This window comes from Mus musculus, chromosome 3 (assembly GCF_000001635.26).
Source record: "Mus musculus strain C57BL/6J chromosome 3, GRCm38.p6 C57BL/6J".
NCBI lineage: Eukaryota > Metazoa > Chordata > Mammalia > Rodentia > Muridae > Mus > Mus musculus.
The window spans coordinates 89750120-89773429 of NC_000069.6; the positions used below are offsets into that span (position 1 = coordinate 89750120).

Consider the following 23310-nt stretch of genomic DNA (forward strand, 5'->3'; position numbering starts at 1 on the left):
GAGCTGCTTTTCTGTCCTGATGACTGGGTCTCACCTTCCAGTTTCCTTGTGTACCTCTGTTTCTTGGCAGCACTCACTGCAGACCCAGGTGTAATCTTGCGTTTGTTTTCACCCAGGTTACCTTTTCAGCCAAGGGCATCTGACCCGTGCTATTTGCTGCCGCGTGACCAGAGATGGGAAAGCATTTGAGGATGGACTACGCTATCCCTTTATTGTCAACCACCCCAAGGTGCTATGACCCATTCTGTTTACTCTTGACCCACACCTCCTTAAGCAAAGCTGTGTACTGTGGAAAGGGAGCCTTTGCTGGGGAGTCAAGAGCAAGCTTTTCTTCCCTTTGGGTGCGTGGACTTAGACTCTCGGTCCTTAGCCTGAATAGTGGTTAAGTCAGTGCAGCTCACAAGGGAAAGATGAGGCCCACATACTCCTTTCCCAGAAGTCTTGCATGCCTGCTCTGAACCTTTGCCCTGAACGGCTTGCCTCTCTTCCATCACCCCGTGGTTCCTAGGTCGGCCGAGTCAGTGTTTATGATTCCAAAAGACAGTCCGGAAAGACCAAGGAAACAAGCGTCAACTGGTGCATGGCTGATGGCTATGACCTAGAGATCCTGGATGGCACCAGAGGCACTGTGGATGGGTAAGGAGTGGGAGGGCACAGGAGAGGCCCAGGCAGGCTTCCTTCCAGACGCCCAGGGGCAGGCCCCTGCCTGCTAGTACTGAGTTCAGGGCCATCCACCCTGTGCAAAATCCACACCTTAGCCCCCACCTCACCTGCTCCCAGATGAATAACACGTGCCTTTGTTTCCCCAGACCAGGGAAAGAGTTGTCTCGGGTGTCCAAGAAGAATATTTTCCTTCAGTTTAAGAAGCTCTGCTCCTTCCGAGCCCGCAGAGATTTACTGCAGCTCTCTTATGGTGAAGCCAAGAAAGCTGCCCGTGACTATGACTTAGCCAAGAACTACTTCAAGAAAAGCCTGCGAGACATGGGCTATGGGAATTGGATCAGCAAACCCCAGGAGGAAAAGAACTTTTACCTCTGTCCAGTACCCAATGACTGATAGTGGGGCGCGTTTCTCCTGGGGTCAGAGGGCGGTCATGGCATTCCTCATCACACCGGGCCAGAGGATAGGAGCTTTTTTTACCCACTCCCCCCTTTTTTAATGGTAGAACCATAATAGATGGTACCAAGAACTGCTTTCTTTGGGATTTCAAGGTGGGGTCCAGCCAAGTCCCCACCTCCCTTTTCTCAAGGGAAGAGGCCAAGATTAAAGGAAATGGAAATGCTACCATTCCATATGTAGCACAGACAGTTCTTGGTCACATGGAGCCCAGGCCCCTCGGGCTTCGTTTTGCGGAGGTTTTTTTCATCTCCTTTTCCTTTGCTGCACTGGCCTCTTGTGGGTTTGATTCCATCCCATCAGTTCTCTGTAAATGATGTCAGGGGCCAGTGATGTCACCTGCAGATGCGCAGGCAGGCCCCTGCTCTGTCATCCTTCCCTCCTAGGATGCCTTCCTGTGATGAGGTTTCTCCTTCCCCACCCCAGAGGATAGAGGTGAACATAAAGGATTGGTGAAATGTTTACAAGGGCAGGAGTTGACAACCGTGGTCAGGGATTGTCGAACAACAGGAATGTGGTAAACTGTGGTTGGGACAGGCAAGCCCTACCCAGTAACAGGCCGTGCTGGCCCACCAAGGAACTTCCCTTCCTGGGCAGCAGGGAAGTTGAGAATCGGCCAGTGGGACCGAGGAAGGTACCCAAACCAAGCACGTCCCAGTAGGGGTCCACAAGCACTAACTAGAGTGCACCAGCATTCCATGGAATGTCGCTATGCCTCCATCTGCCCCTCCATGAGCACTCCCAGAAGCTGGCCCTGGGCACGTGTGGTGTTGGCCCCAGGCCCCAGCTGTTTGTGAAAAGCAGAGGGTGAGCATAGTGGGCAGAGCAGCTTTGCCCAGACGGCAAAGGTAAAGGCAGAGCATCCTGCCGGTGCACTGGGATTCTTCTGGTCTCAGCAGAAGTGACAAAGCCCTGCATAGAATTAATGTTTCTAAAAGGCCAGAGGCATTGATTCTGAACTGCATCAAAGACTGGAGATGCAAATATTACTTCTCCATTAGTAAATGTACTTTCATTCTATCAGATGGCTTCAGAAGCTGGGTCACGGACAGGGCACAGGGCCCTGGAATCTCTGCCCTGCTCCTTTGAGGATCTTCATTTACATACAAGTGTTGTAGGTGGCAGGGCAGGCTGGCCTCCCACTCTGGGATGGGCTTCTTTGACTCCTCCCCCTCTGACAGTGACTTGTGGGTATGTGGGAGCCTCTGTAGAATCTGGTTCTAGCATCAGATCAACCAGCCAGACCCTGCTCCATTCTGCCCCTCTAGGACCAAGCCCACCTCTTTCCTCTGAATGGTGTGGCTCCATCTGGAGACAGCTGGCCAGTGTGTTCAACAGTTTCCTGCACCCCCTTGCTTAACCCTCAGAGCTGCCTGGTTCCCCCACCCTCTGGCCCACTGCCAACAGCAAACATCACATTCGTACTTCAAGTCTAATGGCTACTGCCTCCTCAATCTATGAACAGATCTGGCCAACACAAGAACCTGTGTCTTCACAATACACTGGGGATGTCTTTGCACAGCCAAATCATCCTATGAAACTCCAGCGTCTGTGGAAGTGAGAAAGCAGCACCATGCTTGTGGTGTCGGCTGGAGGCGTGTCACCCTCCGGCAACTGCATCTGAAGCAGAGCCCTTGTGGTTTCCAGGCCTGGACAGGGAGCTCTTCCCCTGGGGTCTAAAGGACAGAGATGTCTCTCCCTTTGATTCCTTTGGTCCCTCTGGTCCTCCCTGGGTATTCACACATACCCCAATCCTGTCTAGACAACGAGTGGTTCTGGGTTTCTGCAGATGGAAGAGAGCAAGGTGTCCCTGAGTTCTGTGGACTTGACCCCCGCATCCCACCCTGACCCTGCCTCCAGTCCCGCTGGCCGAGGGCAGAGCCTCCTCCCACTGTGCTTCCTTCACGTTTACTTTAAGAAGCAGGGCCTCCCTCCACACCGTCTCTTAATACTTTCTGTAGTTGATTTGTCTGAACCGTGGCTGTCTTGCATTCCTTGAATAATCATGTGTAAGAATTGTCAATGCTTGAAACTATTTCCTGTACTCAAGTTGAAGGGACTTTGTTGGCCTTGGGGTTTTAGCAGTGACTCCAAGAGCAGAGTGGGGAAGCACCCAGGCATAGCCTTGGCGCTGTGATGGATGCAGTCCCTCCCTCTGTCCCTTTACAAGTGACAGTATACATTCCTAAAAATAAAAACACTGAAGCATCAGGACTGTTACAAAGTTTTATATCTTGGTTCTTGGGGGAGGTGAGATTGGGAACAGGGACCTGTGACAGGATCTCTGGCCACAGCCACAGTAGTTTCAAGGGCCCCACTGCTTCTACAGTCTGACTGTAGTTCAGGCAGTGTGATGTGCCAGCCAGTTGGGGACTCGGCTATGTCCTCAGCACTTTCCCTGCTTCAAAACTTTTCCCACCTGAGCCCACTCTGTCATCTTTTGTTCCTAGTTTGGGGGTTGTGGGGCTTAGTAGATTTCAAAGCCCCAAATGAGAAAACAGCACTGGAGACAGCAGAAATCTCTGCTCCTGCCAGTCTTGCTGGTGTTGCTCTCCCCACAAGCCTCGGCCTTTACTGTCCTGTACGTGCCCTTTGGAAGGCAGTTGCAGCTGGGACCACGACACATTCAGATGCACCTTTTAACTTTGTGGATGGCATCGAAAGTCCCCCTCTTAAATTTTAAGGAAACCCAGCTCTTAGTAACTTACTTCAGAACTCCTGGAAGACCTATCTTTGACCTTTCAACAGTGACAACATACCCAAAGACACTGAGTGTGAACTCTCTCATAATCCTTTAGACAGATGGGTCAGCTGAGGTCAGAAGACCCAGTGACATGTTTTGGGGCACAGCACTTAAGTCCAGGGCTTCATGTGGTAGTCACTCCCTGTTTAACTGAGCTGAGCAGTTTTAAAGGCAGTTCGAGGTGACAACTCCTGCTGTCCTAAAGTCTCAGTGGCTCTGTCCTCCAGCAGCCACTGGGTCCAAATTCGAGGAATGGAGTATTCCAGTTTCTGAGGGTGTATCCAGCTTTGTGGGCTAGAAGTGTTGCTCAGGATAAATTGGCATCACGTACAAGTGGATTCCGTTGATCCCTGGCCCTCAAATTTAAAGATAGATGGTTTCCTTAAAGCCTAGCTGAAGGCCCCAAGGGCTCACCCACAGATTCACTCTGATCCCAGGATCTGAGCACAGCCTGTGCAGTGGGGGTCTGCCAGCTCACTGAAGCCTGGATATTTTAGAACCCAGACTGGAGAGGAAGCCCAAACCCACACCACCCCTGGTGGTTCCTTATAGAGGGTCTTCCCCAGAGGTCCCTTCTGGGTCTAGCCACCTGGCCATTTCTTTTGCATCTAACAAAGGGAGCAGATACCACTGACTGGGCAGTACACACTGCCCTTCACCCTTGCTGACTTTTGCTTTACCCTCTCTTGAGTGGAGATTCTCCAGCATCCTCCCCTTCTATATCTACCAATCTGATCCGGAAGGGTTAGTCCCCTTACCCCAAACAGAACAAAGTAACTCAACATATTTGGAAACAATTTTAAGAGAAATAAGTCCAGCTATGGGGGAGTAAGTTTGTGGCGGGGGTGGGGTGGGGGGGGGACATGGAAAATATTCCAGGAATGAAGACAAGGACGTACCTAGGACAGTGCAGTGGGTGGGTGAGGTGTCCTACCAGTTCCCAAAGTGATCAGGTCCTTTGGAAAGCAAGTGACCAGCACACTGACAGACTTCTCAGACATGATGGGATAATTACTACAAAGTGACACTTGGCTCTGACCAGTTGGTGAGTGGGAAGCTGGTCAGTGCATGTGGGGCTCAACAGTCCCTTCTGCCTAGAAGCAGAAAGCAGAAGGTGATAACAGGAAGACCTGTCACTCTTCTTGGGGAACAATTCAGAGAAGGCTCTTTATAAAGGGCTTTGCTTTCCTCCCTAGGAAGTCTCCCGCCTGCCCAAAGGCCATGGGGACAGGCAAGGAGCAGGTCCCATGGGAAGTCATGCTCGCTCTGCTGCTGCCCCTGGTCTCAAGAGCTTCCCTGCAGGGCTGTAAGAGATGGGATCCCATAGCATAGGCACAGTGGCCGGTCCACCATTGTCCTTGTTTCTTACAAGAAAGTCCTGTCCTTCCCCTTCAATTTTCCCCAAAACGAGCCTTCTGGAGGGTCCTGTGTCCTGTTTGTTCTCAGCTTTCCACACCCTTGGCACTAGCTGCTCCAGACTTGCAGGTCTCCACAGAGGCAGGGGGCCTGTGGGCCATCTGCCTAGGCAAAGGCGGCTGCCAGGTTACTGGAGCTTAGTCCCTGATTCGAGTCCCCAACACCTTTCATCACTGCCACTCCCATGCCACCCTGTCCCAGGTTCCCATCCAGGTTCACCAAATCAGGTACCTGATTCTCACTAGAGACAGCTCCACGGAGGAGGAGGCACGGATAGAGACAGAAGGCCCCAAAGTGGTAGGGACTGAGTTTCCCCAAAACCTCCCAATGTCCTTTAGGGTTCAAACCATCCTGACACATGATAGCCTCCTACCACCCCTCCCCCACTGCAGTCTTCCTCCAAAGGCTGCACTAAAAATGGCAAGAACAGCACTGCTCCCATGATCCTCCACACGCCAGGGTCCCTTTCACCCAGCACAGCCCTGCCTACCTTTATTCCCACAGTGTAAATGCTGGGAGCAGGTTCTAAGATGGGCGCTGTTTGCCTGATATGTTCAACAGGATACGGAAAGGAGCTGGACAAACTGTTCACTGATCTTTCCAGTCCTGGCTGGTGACTAATTTGGACATCAGACAGTTACAGGAGGTAGTAAAGTCAAGAGTGGTCCTAGCTGTAGCTGGTGGGGTCTCACAGAGGCTGGAAAACCAACACTGGTGCTACCCTCCAGAGGGACAGTACCTAGCCAGGTGCTGCTTATGACTTCAGGGTGCTTTCTCTGGGTCTGGAAGTTTATGGGGGTTGGAGAGGGGTCTTACACCGGCAACCTTTAATTTCCTGTTCTAGTAGGAGGTCTGTCTCTCCAGTCACCAAACAGAGATGCCCATGAGTTCATCTGACACTGAGGCACAGTTTAGATGTCTGTCACTTATGTCCTTTAAGCAGTCCGTGGCCTTGGGGCAAGGAAGAAGGGACCCACCTTCTAGGCTTGTTCTGAATCTGTAACATGGCTCCCAATGAAGGCCAGCACTGTAAATGTTCTTCTAAAACTGTGAGCCTAGACTTCTCACCTAGCTCATGACCTTCAAAGGTTCGCCCAACACCTCACCTTTCCCAAGTGAGAAAGGAAAGAGAAAAATCTAGAGATACAGAGAATTCTGCACTGGCAGAAGCTGGGGCTGGGTTCTGGAGCCCTCTGAGGCACAGGCTGTGGATGAAGCATCCCAGGAGAATTGTAGGAGCTCTCAAGAGGACTCCCTAAAACTGCAAGTCTTCCCAGACCAGTGTTGTCCACCTAAGCCAATTACTAGCCATACCCTGCACCTTTTATCTCAGGAGACACCATTGTCAGCCTGGCTACAGAATCTGAACTCCTCATCCTACCTTCTCTTCTCCCATGACTCGGAAGCCATAGATAACTGTCCCTTTCTTGGCCCCTTCTCTAGCACCCTCATCAGATAGGTGGCTCTGAGATCTCTGGCCTCTACTTACCAGCCTTGGCCCCCACCGTTAACACTACTGCCTGAATCAGCTCAGAGGGGAGGGAGAATGCTTGAACATGAGGCAGCTGGTCCAGCCTCCAGGCTGGAGGCCTCTGTGCGAATGGAGGTGTGAAGCAGACTTCAGTGGAGTGGGGATCAATCCATCTTCCACCCAATACTACTGAACCCCAGGGGTCACGGGATGAGTAGCTGCAAATGAGAGACCTCACTTGGAGCTGGGAGCTGAGTGGTCAGAGTGAAGGAAGGTCGTGGCAGTGTAGTTCTGGAAGAGAGGCTGCAGGAACATGCCAATGGTCCCAAAGACACAGACAAAGACAAAGATCCAGAGGAACAGGCGGTCGATCACCATGGCAACGTATTTCCAATCCTCCCTCACCTGGATGGAGGAAATGAAGGTGACCCAGATATCAGTCACCTGGTGTGGGAAGAGGCAGGAAAGTCCCTACCACGTGTGCACCCCCCCACCCCCACTCCTCTCCCTCAGCAAACCCAGAACAACTATTCATGGCTCTGATCCTGCCTACTCCAAAGTCTCTAGTGCTCCCACTGCCCCCGGGGCCCACCCGAACCTACCCGTAACAAATAGGAGTCTACTTCCTACTACCTCCCACACCCCAAAACTCAAACTTAGTAAGAACTACAACATGTCTTCTTAGCTCTCTCACTTCCTTAAAACAAAACAAAACAAACAAAACTGGTAAACTCCTACACATATTTCAAAGCCCTAATTTCCTAATTGTCTATTCACCAAACAATTAATGGCTTCCCTGCTCCGGTTGGTCCCTGGCACTAGCTAACTCAGTATACTATATTGTTTCAATCTGTATGTCTGGCCTTCCACCAAACATGAGAGGGACCCTGCCAGCATCCGGGACAAGGCTCTCAGTAACTCAGAGGTGCTGCCTCTGGGGCTCTGCTTTTATGATAGCTTGAGACACCCTCCCACAACCTCAACCTCACTCCTACACAGAACCCAGAAGGTGCAAGTGGTGCCCAAGTGTTAAAACATCAGTCCAAAAGGTAATGATATCCGTGGGGTTTGAGAACCATCTACAGGGTCACAGGAAAAGCCAGCTTCTCTTCCAGACTGAGTCCTGTCTTTTTGTATGTGTTTATCTGGGCCCCAGCCAGATCACAGGACACAAGATAGGGAGCCAGCAACTGTGCAATTCATGTAGCTGGCAGCCAAACAGTCACTCACTGAAGTCACAGTTGGGCCTGCCACAGACCTGGCATCCTGCAAGGCTCGGAGACACAACCAAGTGAAGAACCCTATGGTTTTGAGTATCTTCAAGGAGACAGAGACAATAAACCTCTCAGAGATCATACAGTGAGAGGGGATGGAAGACTAGGATGGAGAAACAGAAGGAAGATGGGATGGGCCTGGAAAAGCCTCTTCTAGGAGATGACGCTTACAGCAAGCTCTGCTGGGTAGGAAGGAAGCCCTGTTCCAGATCCACACTGAAGTCATGGTCAGGCAAACCCAGCAGAACAGCATCCCAGCCCTGCCCCTTTAAACTGTCCCAAGAAAGGCAAAGAAAGCCAAGGAAGTGAAGCAATGAGGCTTGGCAACACAATGCACCTTGGGCTCCTAGGTCTAATGATGCTCCTAGGAAGGATGCTACTGAGACAGTCGGGAAAGCTTGAATGTGCACTGTACAGTGCTAAAAGTATTGATGCTGTTCTGTTTCCAGAATTGGGTCTTTGAAGCCGGGCACTTCATTGCTACTTTGGTTGTTGATAGCAGTTGGAACTTGGGGCCTTTCACATGCTCACCCTGTATCACCAGGAGAGCATCTCTGGTCTTAAGAAGAGACACATCCAAGTGTTTGGGAGTCAAGGTTACATGATTACTTTTAAAGAACAGGGCCAAATAATAACAGTAACAGGGTTTTGGTTTTGTTTTGGGGGCGGGGGGGGGGGTGAGGAAAGAGTAATATCATCAGCTTGATGAGATTAGCATCATCATGGGAACAAACGTCTATGGGGAATCTTTCTAGATTGGATTAATTGAGGCAGGCAGCACTCATTGCATGGGCTAGGGTCCCAGGCAGAAGGAGAAATGGAAAAGTTTGTTGATCTCAGAATTCCCCTCTCCCTGCTTCCAGACTGAAACAGGACCTGCAGGCTCCTGCTACCACCTTCCCCGCCTTGGGCTGTAATCTCAAACTGCAAGGCCAAACAAAGCCTGCAGTCCCTACATCTGCTTTCCTCAAGAGAATTTTGTCACAACAATGAGAAGAATAACTAAAACAAAGACTGTTCTCGTGGAGGGACCCAGATGCAAAGGCTCGAGGGCAGGAAAGAGCTTGGCTTGCTAGAGACAACTGAGTGACAAGCTGGTGACCCAAGCAAGGGAGCAAGTCACCAGCCTGGGGGTGTGGGTTATTTAACTGCGCATAGGAAGCTGAACAGGGAGGCAGTTGGGAGATTCTCCCTTGGTCCACACAAGAGTTGACAGGAGCTCAAGGACCAGGGTGTTAGCATGAAAGTGACAGAAAAAGGACAAAGCAGGGAATCACCTTGGAGGTGGTGCTCCCAGGACAGGACTTCTGAAAACATCAGTGGTGAGCACTAAGGGAGAGAGAGCAAAGGCATCACCAGGTTTCAGTGTGAACTGCTTAGCCCAGGGAATGCCATTTCCAGCAAGACAGGGAAACTAGGGGCAAGTTAGGGCCAGGTTGGGGGTGTAGAGCACGCACTTGGGTTTGGGCGTGTTGAGGTCTAGATGCCTCTGAGGCATCCAAGTAGGTCACTGCACCTTCAGCGCCTGACTTGAAATGCAGGCTACATGATGGACTGCAGCGGAGGTGGAGGCCAGAGATGCAGCGGCTGCTGAGCCCTGCACCCAGTTAGCCTTGGCTCCTTCATCTCCAGTCTCAGCCTCTCTCCCTCTCCCATGCTTGTCTGCAGTCGGGGGGAGGAGGGAGGGAGAAGATGTCTGAACTCAGCTCCCAACATAAACCACAGTGCCTGCCCTTTATCCTTCCCCAGCTGGAATGGCAGAGTCCCAGAGGAAACCTTGCTGGTCACTATGGCAACAACTGAGCCTTGGCTTAGAACCAGTCAGGTACCTGAACACTGATCTCAGGGAAGGCCAGATGGTACCCAAAATGGGGGGCAGGATGTTAACCCATCGCACCTTCCCTCAACTCCTGGCTTAGTCTCAAGGAATCTCCTTCTGGGGAGACGGCAGGAAAGGCCAGAAGCTGGGGGTGCAGAAGAGGGTGAGACCATCTGGAGAGCCCTGGCCTCTATCCACCCCATTTCTATAAATATTTCATTAGACTCTTTTCAAGGCCCAGGACAGTAGAAACGGGCTATTGATTTTATTTGCTTTCTCTGCTGGGACCAGCCCCATGGAACCTCTAAACTTTCCTTTCCCCGTCCATCATCATCCCAGTTGCCCGCTCTGTGGTCCGCAAGGACTCATCTCCATTTGCACTAAGAGCAGCAGCGCATTAACAACTTGGAAGTGTCCATGTGACACCCTCGGGCCCAAAAGAACTTCTCCCTGCCCTAAAGTTCCTAGTCACCTCTCTCACACTAATGATGCCTTAGCTGACACATCTCACCCTGAATACTAGTCCTCTGGGAGCTACAAGGTCATCTGGTACAGACACCAACACCGGCAAGCCAATCTGGAAGCCTACCCTGCTGAGTCCTCAATCACGTTGCCCCTCCCTTGTACCCTTGCTTTGTGACCCTAAGTGACACCTACTCCCCGCACACAGGGGTTTCTGCTCCCGACATGCCTATCTCACCCTTGGTACTCACACTCTGGTCATCATCTTCACTTCGCATATGGTCCGCAATGAAGCGTACACCGTCCACAGCTTCCCGGAGGCCACAGCTGCATGGGCCCATCGAGCGCCCCAGACCGGCTGCAGCGGGCTCAGCCTGGAAAGCCCCAGCCAAGCCCTGCATTGATGCAGGATTGACAAAGCAGGTACATGGGTCAGCTGCAGGACCTTCGCGGAAGAATAGTGTGCCTGCCCCCTCACGTTCCCGCTGGCGCCTTCGCAAGCGCAGGCGTTGACGTGCACAGCGGTGGCGTGGCTGCTGCAGGAAGAGGAGGGTGGGCAGCTTCTCCAGGAAGACCACCTTGACCCAGGGCGCCATGGTGTGCGTGGTAGGCGAACGGTGGTGCACATTGAGCACACACACGCTAGTGACGATGGAGAAGGTGACTAGCACCATGGTGAACATGAGGTACTTTCCCACCAGCGGTACGTCGAGGGAGGTGGGAGGCACAATCTTGGAGATGAGCAGCAGGAACACCGTGAGCGCCAGCAGCACAGAAATACAAAGTGTCATCTTTTCACCACAGTCTGAGGGCAGGTAGAAGACCAGGATGGCCAGCGAGGTGATGAGTACGCAGGGGATGATGAGGTTGATGGTGTAGAAGAGCGGTTTGCGACGAATGATGAAGTCGTAGGTGATGTCCACGTAGGTGGAGTCGTCTGGGTTCTCGTTGCGTCGGCCTGGCAGTGCGATGATGTCCCACTCCCCACTAGGTGTGAAGTCGTCCAGGCTGGCCACATCGCTTTTGAGCACCAGGTCAATCTCAGTGCGGTCGTAGGTCCAGGAGCGGAACTTCATGGTGCAGTTCTGCTGGTCAAATGGGAAGTGCTTCACCTCAATCTTGCATGCGCTCTTGTAGATGGCAGGCGGTAGCCAAAAGATGCTGCCATCATAGGAGACCACAGCATTGGAATAGAAGGAGACTTCGTACATGCCGTCAGCACTGTCAAGGAATGGGGCAGTCAGGCCTGGCTTGAGAGTCTGCATCCCACTCATCAACCCAGCAAGAAGGACCTGGCTGGAAGTGATCATCTAATACATGGAGATTGCCCAGAAATGGAGATAGGGGTGGGAATATTCACAGGTTGGTGGTAAGAATGGGTCTCCTCCTGTTCAGGAGGCTTGTGAATCCATTCAGTGGTTGAAGAGAATGATTGGGGGCAGGGGGGACACATCTGCTACTTGTTCCACATCATATAAGCTGATAGTCCACATGAGGGTAAACAGGTGAGGGAGCTGGAGAGGCCAGGGCAAGGAGCCTCAAGGAATGAAAGGGTGTGGACAAAAGCCATCAGTTGACAGTTTTGTGCCTTACAGGGGAGAAGATTCATTGAGGGGAGCAGAACAGAATCTAGGTGAAACTAGGACCATATAAGTTCTATGTCGCCACCCAGGCTTCCAGAAGTTCTCACTCTTTGATCAAGCTAGGCACTGAGAACTGTCAGTCTTTAATATTCTTACCCCAGCAATCTAAGTAGCTGGGAGGATCAGTTCAAGGTCCAAGTCACCATGACTGTCTACACTGCATCCCACTAGTTGGGTCTGTCTTTGTGGATAACGCCTGCCTGCCATCTGCTAAGGGAAAGCCCTCTCCCTCTCACAACAGCATGCTTATCTTGTATTCCCACCCACCATGATCTCATCCCTTCCCAAGCACTCCTCTGGTCTTCCCTAACCTTCATCACTCCAGGGTCACCTACTTGTTGTATAGAACCACATCTGGGAGCCAGATGTGCTTAGAAGGGAGTCGGACTTTCTTCATATTGTCGAAATCCTCAGGCTTCCATGTGAGGCGATAATCTTCCCACTCCTGGGAAAGGGGGAGAGCAAGACAGCACTAACCTCTAGCCCCAAGAGGGGCCCAAAGTCAAAGAAAGGGACAAAGGAAAACTCATATGGCTAGCCTTCTCTGCACAGTGACTTCTCTGCCCAGACATAGGTCACATGATGGTACTTCTTCATTTAATTTGTACAGCTAAGCCAGGGCATTAGACTTAATGTTTACAGATGTGGAGGTGAATCTTGGGAGTGTCTAGCATGTTTAAAACCAGAGTTGAGCAGCTATGGTAGTGAATAGCATTAATCCCAGCACTAGTGAGGCAGAGACAGGCAGGTCTCTATGAGTTCAAGATCACAAAGTGAGTTCTAGGTCAGCAGGACTACATACTGAAACCAGACTCGAAATTAATTGATTAAGTACAGTGCTGGTGAGTGGCCCAAATAAGGATTTGAACCCAACTATTCAGGACTCCTCTCTGAAGGAGATAAGAGGGGAAGGAGGGAGGGGATGTGGGTAGGAAAGAGCACTAACCTGGGTCAGCCAGACGTTGGTGGTCATGATCTGCTCCCGCTCGTGCTGCAGGAAAACAGGGCAGCTGCTGAAAAGGTGCCCCAACCCAAGTCCTCAGGCCTGCCACCACCCTGGTCTCTTCCACCCTGGAAGCACCTAAGGAAACTTGTGTATTAAACCTTTCTGACTGGGCTGACTATTGTAACTAGAATTTTCAAGACCCACACTTACCACACTGATGAGCTGTGCCAATGATACCATGAGCTGTACAGTCACCAGCTCAGAGCCATTAGTAGCTGGACGGATCAGCTTGTTATAGCGGGAAGGATCCAAGAGATGCTCCACCAGCCGCTCCTCTGTGTCAGTACCCAAAACCCCTGGGCAAGGGAAGGCAGGAAGTGAGTAAACAGAAGGGCTCAGAAAGGCCCACATGCTCAGGGAGTCTGGAAGTCATAGCCTCTTACAGTCCTGTGCTTTAAGGATACTGCAAATTTTTCAATTATGTCACAGAACCACAGAGTTGGCCGATTGTCTTTCATAGATAAGTCTCTCCCTGAGACCACACCACGAGTCCAAACGCTCCAAAGAGACACCATTCTGCAAGGACTAATGGGGATTTGTTTCCCCCAAAAGGCATCAGAGAGACAAGGCTTGAAGTCCTGCCTGCCTCCGTGAGTTGAAACAGAATATTGGGACCTGCCTGACCTGTGGGTGCAGGCTCCTAGCCTTTTGTGTTGTCATTCTTTTGTGCATTGCCTTGTTCTGGCCCCTCTCCCCATCCCTACTCTTCTGTGCCTCTGCACAAAGCCCCCTCTTCTGGACACCCCACAGAGTTCCTCAGTCTGGCATTTTCTACTCTTCTAAGTTTTCTGTCCATCCTAAAAGAGGTGGGGGAACTCACCCCTCTCCCCTTCCTGCCTTGTCCCTCTCTGTGGGGTGACCCAAATCAGAATCCTGATGAAGGGAGTGGGAAACGATGGGGAGCCAGGACTCAGAGGAAGGTTGACACCTCTAACAACCAGGTCATAAAAAGTCAGGCGTTATCTCAACCCTCTTGCCATCTCAGAAGCCTCTTCTTTCCTCTTTGTGCTCATTTGCTTTGTGCTCTCTGCAATGGTCAGGTTTCCACCTCTCCCAGGTTTCTCGCCTGCGCCTGCGCCTGGGTCTTCCTTCCAGATCAGTTTTCCAGTGTCTCCCTGCAGAACGACCCTGGCTGGAGTCTCTCCCCATCCCCCAGCAGGCTCCTCCTCCGCTAGAGAATCCCTCGTTTCGCCTTTTGTCCTAGCAGGGGTGGCAGAGCTTGGTGCCCTAAGCCACTAGCTGAGGCAGTGGAACCTGGCCGGCCAATTCTTACCTGAACACAGCCAAAGGAGGCCAAAGCTGAACAGCAGCGCCATAGAGTTGGAGCACCGGGCCATGCCGCCTGCATAGCGCGGAGCCTCGCTGACACAAGGGCTGCGGACGGAGCGCTGTCCGTGGTGCTGAAGCCGCGCAGCCGCCTTCACCCGGGTGGGGCTCGCGGCCTCCAGGGCTGAAGTGCCCACTGCGCGGCAGTTCCTGGAACGAGGGGGAGGTCCCGGCTTCTTGCCGGTCCCGGCTGCTCTTCTAGGGAACACAAGTGGAACTACTAGGGGAGGAGTCTCCGCCCCGGAGGCGGAAGCGCGGGATCCCAGGGAAAAAAAGGTGGTCCCTGTGAGGGGACCTTTGACTGGGCCTGCCGAGGTGGGGTGTGCTTGAGGCGAAAGCGACCCCACTGCTCAGAGTTCAAATGCTCCGAAGTTGGGGCATGACGTGGAGAGGTTTGAGCAAGACTGGGAGGGTTGAGAGTGGGAGGGAGACAAGTAGGTCAAGGCTCTCTGGACATGGGGTAGGTTGGGGGCGTTTCTGTTTTCCTCTATGTTCTTACCCAAACTGATGATTCTAGTTTTCTGGAAAGCTAAGAGTATAGCGGAGAATATGCACATTAGGACCTTGGACCTACTTCTTTAGTAGGCAGCAGGGTGCTGTCTAGTTTTGAAAAGCAAATTTCTCCGGAGTTCTGGAAGAGAGTCTTTTCACCTGCCCCCTTCTCTGCTTCCATAAGCTCAGACAAGGCCAAGATCTTGCCATTCTCCTGGGGAATCTAAGCTAGATAGGTCTAGACCTCCTGAAAAGAAGGTGGCCTTGAAAGTTCTGAGATCTGCATAAGCAACCAATATCAATGGTTCCTTCCACGCTGTGTTCTGGGGAGATCAGGGGACCATTTCACAGAAAGAATGAAGCTAACACAAAGAGAGCAAAGATGAGAGAGGTGTCAAAACTCAATGACATCTTTGATCTTGAAAGCCCTGAACTTTTAGCTACTGAGCCCATAAAGGACCTCTTTTTTTTTCTTAGTGGATCAGTGGTCACTTTCAACCAAAAAGATTTCTGTCTGAAGCAGACTTAGCAGACAAAAGGCTTCGCTTCATCTCGTCAATGCCTGTCTCAGCTCCACATTCTAGCTATTGACGACGTCTTTAAGATCCTTGACTATTTAACCCCTCCTAGCCCTCGGTCTTTTAAACATGTAGTTCCCTCCAGCTCTTTTATCACCCCAGTGCCCCTACCTACCTTTTACTTAAACTTGAGTGTTTTCAGGAATTCCAGTTCCTCAGGGAATCTGTGACTGACAAAAGATTGAGTTAGGTACCTTGCCAGACTCTTCTAGAATGAAACACTTCTATAGCAACCACTGCCTTTACAGTCAGAGTATGAACTAGCATAGGGCCTGGCTTGAGATGGGGGCTTAACAGGAGAATTGTAATGCACGATAGACATATCTTAATATGTATAAGTTCAGGCAGAAACAACTTATTTAACAAATGCCCAGTGCCATCACTATCCAGGGGATAGTGATACAGCTTGGTGACAGAATGCTTGCCTAGCATGTGCAAAGCCTTAAATACAATCACCAGCATGGAAGAAAAAGGGCTTGGGGAAGAGCCTGAGAGGAAAAGGCAGCAAAGCACAGGAGAGGAAGCAAGCTGACAGGGAGAAGAACAACCACAGTGCATGTGAAGGTGGACTGAAATCTATGCCATAGGTCCAGGGCAGGGTATGTGTGTGTACAATAACTAATTCAGAAAGAGATCTGAACACCAAGAAGTGAAGCCTAGCAAGAAGGCAAAGGGTGTGTGCAGTCACATCACAGTGAAGCCTAGCAAGAAGGCAAAGGGTGTGTGCAGTCACATCACAGTGAAGCCTAACAAGAAGGCAAAGGGTGTGTGCAGTCACATCACAGTGAAGCCTAGCAAGAAGGCAAAGGGTGTGTGCAGTCACATCACAGTGAAGCCTAGCAAGAAGGCAAAGGGTGTGTGCAGTCACATCACTTGGGGAAAGGTTCAAGGGTTAGATCTGTCTTCAACAATTTAGATCAACACAGGTTGAGTATGTCCTTTGAGCTCACAATTGTTTGGTACAGAGGAGGCAATGATCAAAAAGACTTAGTTCCAGATATTAAAGAGACCACACTAGTAGAAGATTACTAGACACTGTGCTGACTGTTATAGGAAGACAAACATGAGCACTGTAGAAGCTGGGAGCAGGGAAGGCAACAAGGACTGGATAGGACATAAGTGAAAGCAGAGCTGACTCATAGCAAGGCTAGCTCACAGGTATTCCACATCCCGAGACAGCATCTCCAGTGGATGCAGCATGGTGGAGGAAGGCTGACAATGTCTTCTGTTGCTAAACTTCCTGGAGTGCTTACTCTTTTCCTGATGATGGACTGAAGGCTACTCCCCTTTTAGATGACACACTCGGGACCATTCATTGCCTTCTAAATGACAGACTTCTACATCTCCTATCTTGTACATGATAGACTTGGGGGTCGGGGCATTTAATTGCTCTATGGATGACTGACTGGGGGCGGGACACTGACTATATGAATGATGGGTTCGAGGGGTGGGCACTCAGTTGTCTAAAGCCTGAGGAGGTAACCTATACGCCTCAGTCTCCTCAAATCTTCGATTTTTGCTTTGAGTTTACTTCTAGCTTGGCAAGTAATGAGTTGACTGAGATAAGCAACAAGTGACAAAGGAGAATGGGACATCCTCCCTCTTCATCTGTACCCACATGCCTTCTATATTCCCCAAGAAGACAGGTAGCAGGAGACATGTAGAACCATACAGGGTTGAGAAAAACACAGAATTATCATCCCTGACACACACACACACACACACACACACATATACACACACTCACACACACTCACACACACACACACATATACACACACTCACACACACACTCACACACACACACACTCACACACACACTCACACACACACACACACTCACACACACACACTCACACACACACACACACTCACACACACACACTCACACACACACACACACTCACACACACACACACACTCACACACACACACACACTCACACACACACACACACACACACACACACACACACACACACACACACAGAGAGAGAGTAAGCAGAGTTCTAGTGCCCCTGATTACAAGGAATGTTTTCTCCTGAAGACATTAAAATTAATACATTTCCTTTATTTAAAGTGTTTTGCATTTTAAATTTTTGTTATCAGGGTAATACTTGTGTTCATGAAGACCAACTTTAAAACACGAAGTAACAAAGCAGAGAGGATTCAAAATCGTGCCTCCAAAGGAAGAGACAAAACTATGTATCTACAAATATTTAGGTATACCAATGACACAGAGAACTATAGTCCGCATATCTGGATACATAAACGCCCAGATTTTGTGTAAAAGAACAATTACAAATAATCAGGCTCTCCTCCCTGCCACTATTCCTCCTCTTCAAAGACAAGAGACCCCTTGTCTCTTCAAGTTTGGGCTTCTGGGGCTGAGAATGTCTCAGTGATTAAGAGCACTGGCTGCTCTTCTAGACGTCTCCAATTTGATTCCTAGCAATCACAGCTCACAAACACCTGCAACTCCAATTTCAGATGGAATGTCTTCTTCTGGCCTCCACAGATATTACACCCATTGATACAGATACACACACCGCACCTGAATATGTACATGCAAGCAAACACTCATACCCATAAAATAAAAAATTCTAAAACTAGTTATTGGAAATTATTACATAATAGTATCAATGCAAATAGTAAATTTTATAGTACGTGTATTTTTAAATAACTTTTATTCTCAGCATTATTTATTTATTATATGTAAGTACACTGTAGCTGTCCTCAGACACTCTAGAAGAGGGCATCAGATCTAATTATAGATGGTTGTGAGCCACCATGTGGTTGCTGGGATTTGAATTCAGGACCTTCGGAAGAGCAGTCAGTGCTCTTAACCACTGAGCCATCTCTTCAGCCCAGTATGTGTATTTAAAACTATTAAAATAACACTTTTAAAAATAAATATTTTTATCATTTTAATAAAAACACTTATTTAAAATAACATTCATGTCTGTTTTGCTTGTTATTGTTTTATTTTCAAGACAGAGTTTCTCTGTGCAGCTTTAGCTGTTCTGGGACTCATTCTGTAGACAGTCCTAGCCTCAAACTTGGCTCTGCCTGTCTCTGCTTCCTGAATGCTGGGATTAAAGGTGTGTACCACCACTGCTCAGCTGTCATATTTTGGGCACACAAATATACACATAAAACGTACATTTTAGACATTTTGCAAAGAGGATCCAAGTGTGTTATACCTTTGTGATCATCCTTCATTCGTTAATTCACGAGTCTCTTTTCATCTGAGTAAGCATTCTTGGGCTGTATTATTTATTGTACATGCTCAGCAAGCCCTCTGTTGTAGTGTGATTTGTCTTGTGAGCCTGGGCCTTTAAAGGATCCCTAGTTGCTAGTCAACTGGCCTTTTAAGAATTCTTAGCTGTTAGAACTGCCGGACCCTGTGATCTTCAGTGTTGGTTGCCTCTTGGATTTCTGGGAACAGGAGATTTAAAAAAAAAAAAAAAGCCAACTGAGGCTGAGAAAGCACAGGGCTAGCAGAGGGAAAAGAGAAGGGAGTTGAACATGAATTCTTCTAACAGAGTAAAAAGAGAAGACAGTTGGTGACAGCTGAGCCAGGAGAAGCTGAGCTGAGCAGATAGGCTAGAACAGTTGCTATAGTTTGGAGTTGCCAGTACTGAGAAAACTGAGAGAAGGGATTCTTTAAGCATACTGTTGGTGAACTGAGGGAGGAAGGGCTGGGAGAAACCTTTGAAGGGGCCGAGTGATTAAACCAGGACGAGGGCTTATAAATTTCTGCTCAGTGGAAGGGTATCTACTGGGGCTCTGAAGCCCAGGAACTGCACAGCTGATGTGGGGCAGTGTCTCAAGGGCAGGGCATCCCGAGACATGGGAGTCCAGGAGCCACACAGCTCTGAGATTCCTGAAGCCTTCTCAGCAGAGACACTGCAGCTCCCAGGGGAGGGTATCCCAGCTGAGCTGAAGAGATCAGGAAGCTGAGCCCCCTCCCCTGCTTTAATTCTTCCCTTCTCTTCATCGCTTCTTGGCTTATAAGAGTCACACCAGGCAGCAAATCTCATGAAGGGATTGGAGAGATGAATCCAGGAGAAGGAAGGACAAATCCAGGGGTGGCTTCTGGAAATGGACAGCAGAGATTGAACAAAGGGCAGGGCTTATATAGGATTTCTCAGGGGCTAGAACTTTTCGGGCAGATTTCCAATGTGAGGATTGGTGGGATTTCAAGTCCTACGCTTGGGGAAGATCAGGGATTGGTGGGGAGGTTAGCGAGGAGGCAGTGCCACTGTGGACAGCTCCTGCAGTAACTTCTTCCTTTAATGTTAATTTTATGATGGCCACAGGCTGAGGCAGGAAAGAAGGCACTGTCACCGTGGACAGCTCCTGTGGTAATGCTCATGACAGCAGGTGAGGTGTTGTGGTGCGGCCATTTTGAAAACTCTTGTGGTGGTATGACACGGCAGCTGAGGGCTGGAAAGAAGGGCTGAAGTTTGACAGCTCTTACAGTGCACCACTCGGGGACTATAGGGCTGCTAAGAAGTTAAAACAACTGGTTACTGTTTGTAAGAAAAGCAGACATTAGAAAAAAATTAAAACAGTTTATACTCTGCCATTGAGGTAACCCTACAATCCCGATTTCTCTTCCTTATTTTTTTTTTAAGACAGGGTCTGTGTAGCTTAGGCTGGCATCAAATTCATGATCTTCCTGTCTCAGCATCCTGAGTGCTGGATCCCCTCCTTTGTCTTAGAATTTATGCCTTTCTTCCTAACCTCCTTCCACTTCAGAACCAAACCTTGGTTTCCCACAAAGCTCAGCTCTGTTAGTGCTGCTACTGATATTTGCTTCCACAGCTTAAGGCTCTGTTGACCTTTCAATCTTCCCAGTTCTTACAATAAGCTCAAATCCCTAAACGCTCCAAGATCTGGTCTTTGCCTGCCCTACCTCCATCATTCTCCTCTATTCTAGACCAATTATTCTTCTGTTCCTTCAGTTTGATAATCTTTCCTTAAAACCCTGTGTGCCATTGTGATGGCTAAGGAAACTGCATTCTGTACCAGGTACTTCTTTGATACCCACTGGCAGAGCTCTGCCCTAAAGTTCTGAAAGATGAACTCCTAGCAAACTCCACCCTCCACAGAATGGTGTAACTGCTGTGAAATGATTAACAGCTTGCCCTGGCTTCTGTAAACCCACTTATCACTGTTTTCAGAGGTATCCCCTTTAGAGCTGTGAATAAGGGGAAAGAGACGGTGCCTCACATAGCTGAGGGAAGTTAAGAACTTTCTTACACAGCTACAAGTTCCACAGAAGCAAGATAATGGTCATCTCCACCTTCAAAAAAATCCTTCTCTTAACCCCTTGTTGGCAGCATGCCTTTGATGTGGCTTTAAAGTGGCTTTAAAACCCCACTTGCAGTTTTAATAAATCTAATTGTAATTTGAATTGAGTTTGTAGCCTTTGCTGGTGTTCTCACACTCTGTAACTTGAGACATGTCAGCTCTTGCTCCACCCGTGCTACTCACTCTTCAGAAATGAGTGTCCTTCATTCAGAACTCCTTTCCAGATGGCTAGTCTTCCCCTCTGAGGCACTTACTACAGCTAAAAGTCAGTGCCTGAGTGTGTCTCTGTGCATTAAATGTCTGCTTTGCTTAGTTTGTATTTATTGTTAGGAGGGGCAAAGGCCATGGCATGGTGTGTGAAAATCAGAGGACAGCTTTGTGGAGTCTATGCTCTTCTACTTTTTTGGGTACCTAACATTATTAAACTCAAGACACTAGGCTTGTGTGGCATCTGACTGGCCCAAGTGTCTGATTTCCTGTCAGGTTGAGAAAATAAGGACTGAATCTGTTTCATTTAATGCTGTTTCTTCAGTGTATCATACACAGTAGGTGCTCAGTAAATATTTGTCCATTTCCCACATTTAACAAGGCAGTTTGTTTTGTAGATTCTGGTTTTATAATTTCTATTTTCCTTAATATGAATTCCATGAGGGTAGGTTGTTTTTAATCACTTGCCTCTGCATTCACTAAATAAATATATCTACTTCATTTCCAGTTCAGATGGCAACCACACTCATGCCCAATTATCTTAGGTATGATTTTACATGAAGCTTAGCAGCAACCAAAAGAGCTGAGATGCTGAGTGAAGTAGCAATAGAAGGCACCATGCCCCACTGACCTTGACTTCTGGGTTTCTCAATGACAAAGCATAGCATGGATGAGGCCCTGGGCTCAATCTTCAGGACAATAAGTAAATGTATACATTTAAAACTTGTATATGGGGTTGGGGACATGGAAGACCTAAAGTTCCAGTTCCTTGGGTAAGGGCTAAAGGTCATGTGATCTGTGAAAAGTTCTAAAAGGAAGTGTGTGGGGCTAGTAGAATAGGGGAGTTGAGCAAGGTGGTGCATGTGTGCCTATAAGTTAAGCACTGGGAAGCTAAGACAAGAGAATAAGATTCAGGCCAGCCTGGACTATATAGCAAGACCCTGACAATAACAATAAAGGAAGCAGGCAAGCAGACAGAACAGGGTAAAGGACGTGGAGACAGACTTAGAAGTTCTGCTCAGTATCTATACATCCTGACCTTTATCTGTAAAATACAGGTTAAAGCACTCACCTTGCAATGGTGTTAAGGGTTAGAAATATTTGCTTAGTATTCCTGGCTTGGGGAATGCTTGATAAATTAGACTTTTTACAATTACTCTTTTTGTGTGTGATGATGGGGGAGGGTGTCAAATTTGGAGCTTCTACTAGCTAAGCAAGCATTCTACCACACCCTCAGCCCTTATTTATTAGTTATTTGGCCGAGAAAGGAGTTTACTAAGTTATCCAGGTAGGCCTTGGCCTTCTGACTCTCCTAGATAGTTGCGACTACAACCCTGTTCTGCTAGGACTGGCTTACCCTAGTATTTTATGCTTCCAGCTTGTGGACATAGGCACAAAGATGGTATGCAGCTAAATGTTCAGGCTGCTCTGGTCATTAGAAAAACCAGCCCCACCCACACACCCACACTCATCCCCCCAGGCTCAAAGAACACGAATTTCTTAAAACATACGGAGTTAAACTTGGCCTAGTAAAGCTTTCTGCTAACATCACTGAGTGAATCAGTAGCCCAGCACCAAGGTACAGTCAGCTTCCAAAAAACATAGAGGTGGTGACGGTAGACGGGCCAACGGCTCACATGATGAATTGGTCCCAAACCCATCAGGCCTTACAACATCCTGGCACCTGCCAGTTTGCAGCTCTGGGTTTCAGGACCCTCCGTTGTCCTTTGTGATAGTGCCACCTAGTGGGAACGACGAGGTACTGCCGCAAACTTCAAGCCCCGTTCAGGATCAGTGCGACGAGGTGGGAAGAAGAATAGCAGGTAGGCGTGGGTGTCGTCTATGCAACCCCTAGCTTAGTACTCTGCACTCACACATAACGAAGCCCTGTGATTCTGTGGAGGAAGCCGCACCATCTGTCCCCTCAGACGTAGCTGACCAGCGACCATACTCGATACTTCAGTATCCCTGCACAGAGCCTTTGGGAACAGGCTAAAGAGGCCTCCCCGTCTTGTACAGTGCCATTGTTGTGATGGAGAAACTGAGGCTCCCCAGGAGCGTAGATAACCCAAGGTCACACACCATAGAGGAACCGCAGGGAGATCCAAGTCCGTTTCTCCGACCGTAGCGAAAGGCGCCTTCCCGCCGCAGACGCGGAGGCCGGTGACCCGGCCCGACGACCCCCATGGGAATACAGGACAGACACGGCCATGCGCCGCACGCGGGGGCCGCGGGACGCAAGCAGGAAGCCAGAGTCCCGCGCGGGGAGCCCCTGGGAACACAGGCACCGGCCACGTGACAAGAGACGCCGGCCATGTGACAGGGAAGCGCTGGCAAAGGCCCCCCGGTGCACGGTCACGCACGACGCACGTACACGCACGGAAGCGCTTCGAGCAGCGAGGCGAGGGCCTAGGGTCACATGTGGAGGGTGACAGGCGC

The 23310-nt window shown here is 49.5% G+C and overlaps 2 protein-coding genes and 1 long non-coding RNA gene across 10 annotated transcripts in view; 1 reads left to right on the forward strand and 2 right to left on the reverse strand.

Moving 5' to 3' along the window:
* Adar (adenosine deaminase, RNA-specific) overlaps positions 1-3336 on the forward strand; it is a 38987-nt gene extending 35651 nt beyond the window's left edge. For 4 of the 7 annotated variants that reach the window (NM_001038587.4, NM_001357958.1, NM_001146296.1 and 1 more), the window contains exons 13-15: positions 117-229; positions 509-636; positions 810-3336. In NM_001038587.4, the coding sequence (NP_001033676.2) occupies positions 117-229; positions 509-636; positions 810-1056 (488 nt within the window). In that variant the 3' untranslated portion in view covers positions 1057-3336. The remainder of the gene's footprint in view (positions 1-116; positions 230-508; positions 637-809) is intronic. The other 3 variants (XM_030252698.1, XM_006501753.4, XM_006501754.2) reach the window with 1 other exon arrangement.
* Chrnb2 (cholinergic receptor, nicotinic, beta polypeptide 2 (neuronal)) lies at positions 3329-14513 on the reverse strand. 2 transcript variants are annotated; one of them, NM_009602.4, is made up of 6 exons: positions 14224-14513; positions 13101-13246; positions 12891-12935; positions 12280-12389; positions 10553-11522; positions 3329-7151 (listed from the first exon to the last, which is right to left on the reverse strand). In NM_009602.4, the coding sequence occupies exons 1-6, from the start codon at positions 14285-14287 to the stop codon at positions 6981-6983; spliced, it is 1506 nt and encodes a 501-aa protein (NP_033732.2). In that variant the 5' UTR covers positions 14288-14513; the 3' UTR covers positions 3329-6980. The 2 variants fall into 2 exon arrangements, with proteins under 2 accessions (NP_033732.2, XP_030108249.1); XM_030252389.1 differs by lacking the exon at positions 14224-14513 and adding an exon at positions 13771-14158.
* A 2878-nt stretch (positions 14514-17391) lies between these two features.
* Positions 17392-23281, reverse strand: 4632404H12Rik (RIKEN cDNA 4632404H12 gene). Its single transcript, NR_130957.1, has 2 exons — positions 22383-23281; positions 17392-19443 (listed from the first exon to the last, which is right to left on the reverse strand). It is a non-coding gene; the product is annotated as an RIKEN cDNA 4632404H12 gene (long non-coding RNA).
* Between the last annotated feature and the right edge of the window lie 29 nt (positions 23282-23310).

Bases quoted from the DNA above. Each gene is read 5' to 3' on its own strand.
- Chrnb2 (NM_009602.4), bottom strand. From the start codon at position 14,287: ATGGCCCGGTGCTCCAACTCTATGGCGCTGCTGTTCAGCTTTGGCCTC. The intron at 12,936-13,100 runs GTAAGTGTGGGT...GTTTTCCTGCAG, and splicing joins TGGCACAGCTCATCAGTGTG to CACGAGCGGGAGCAGATCAT. The intron at 11,523-12,279 runs GTAGGTGACCCT...ATTCCTTGACAG, and splicing joins GATGTGGTTCTATACAACAA to TGCTGACGGCATGTACGAAG.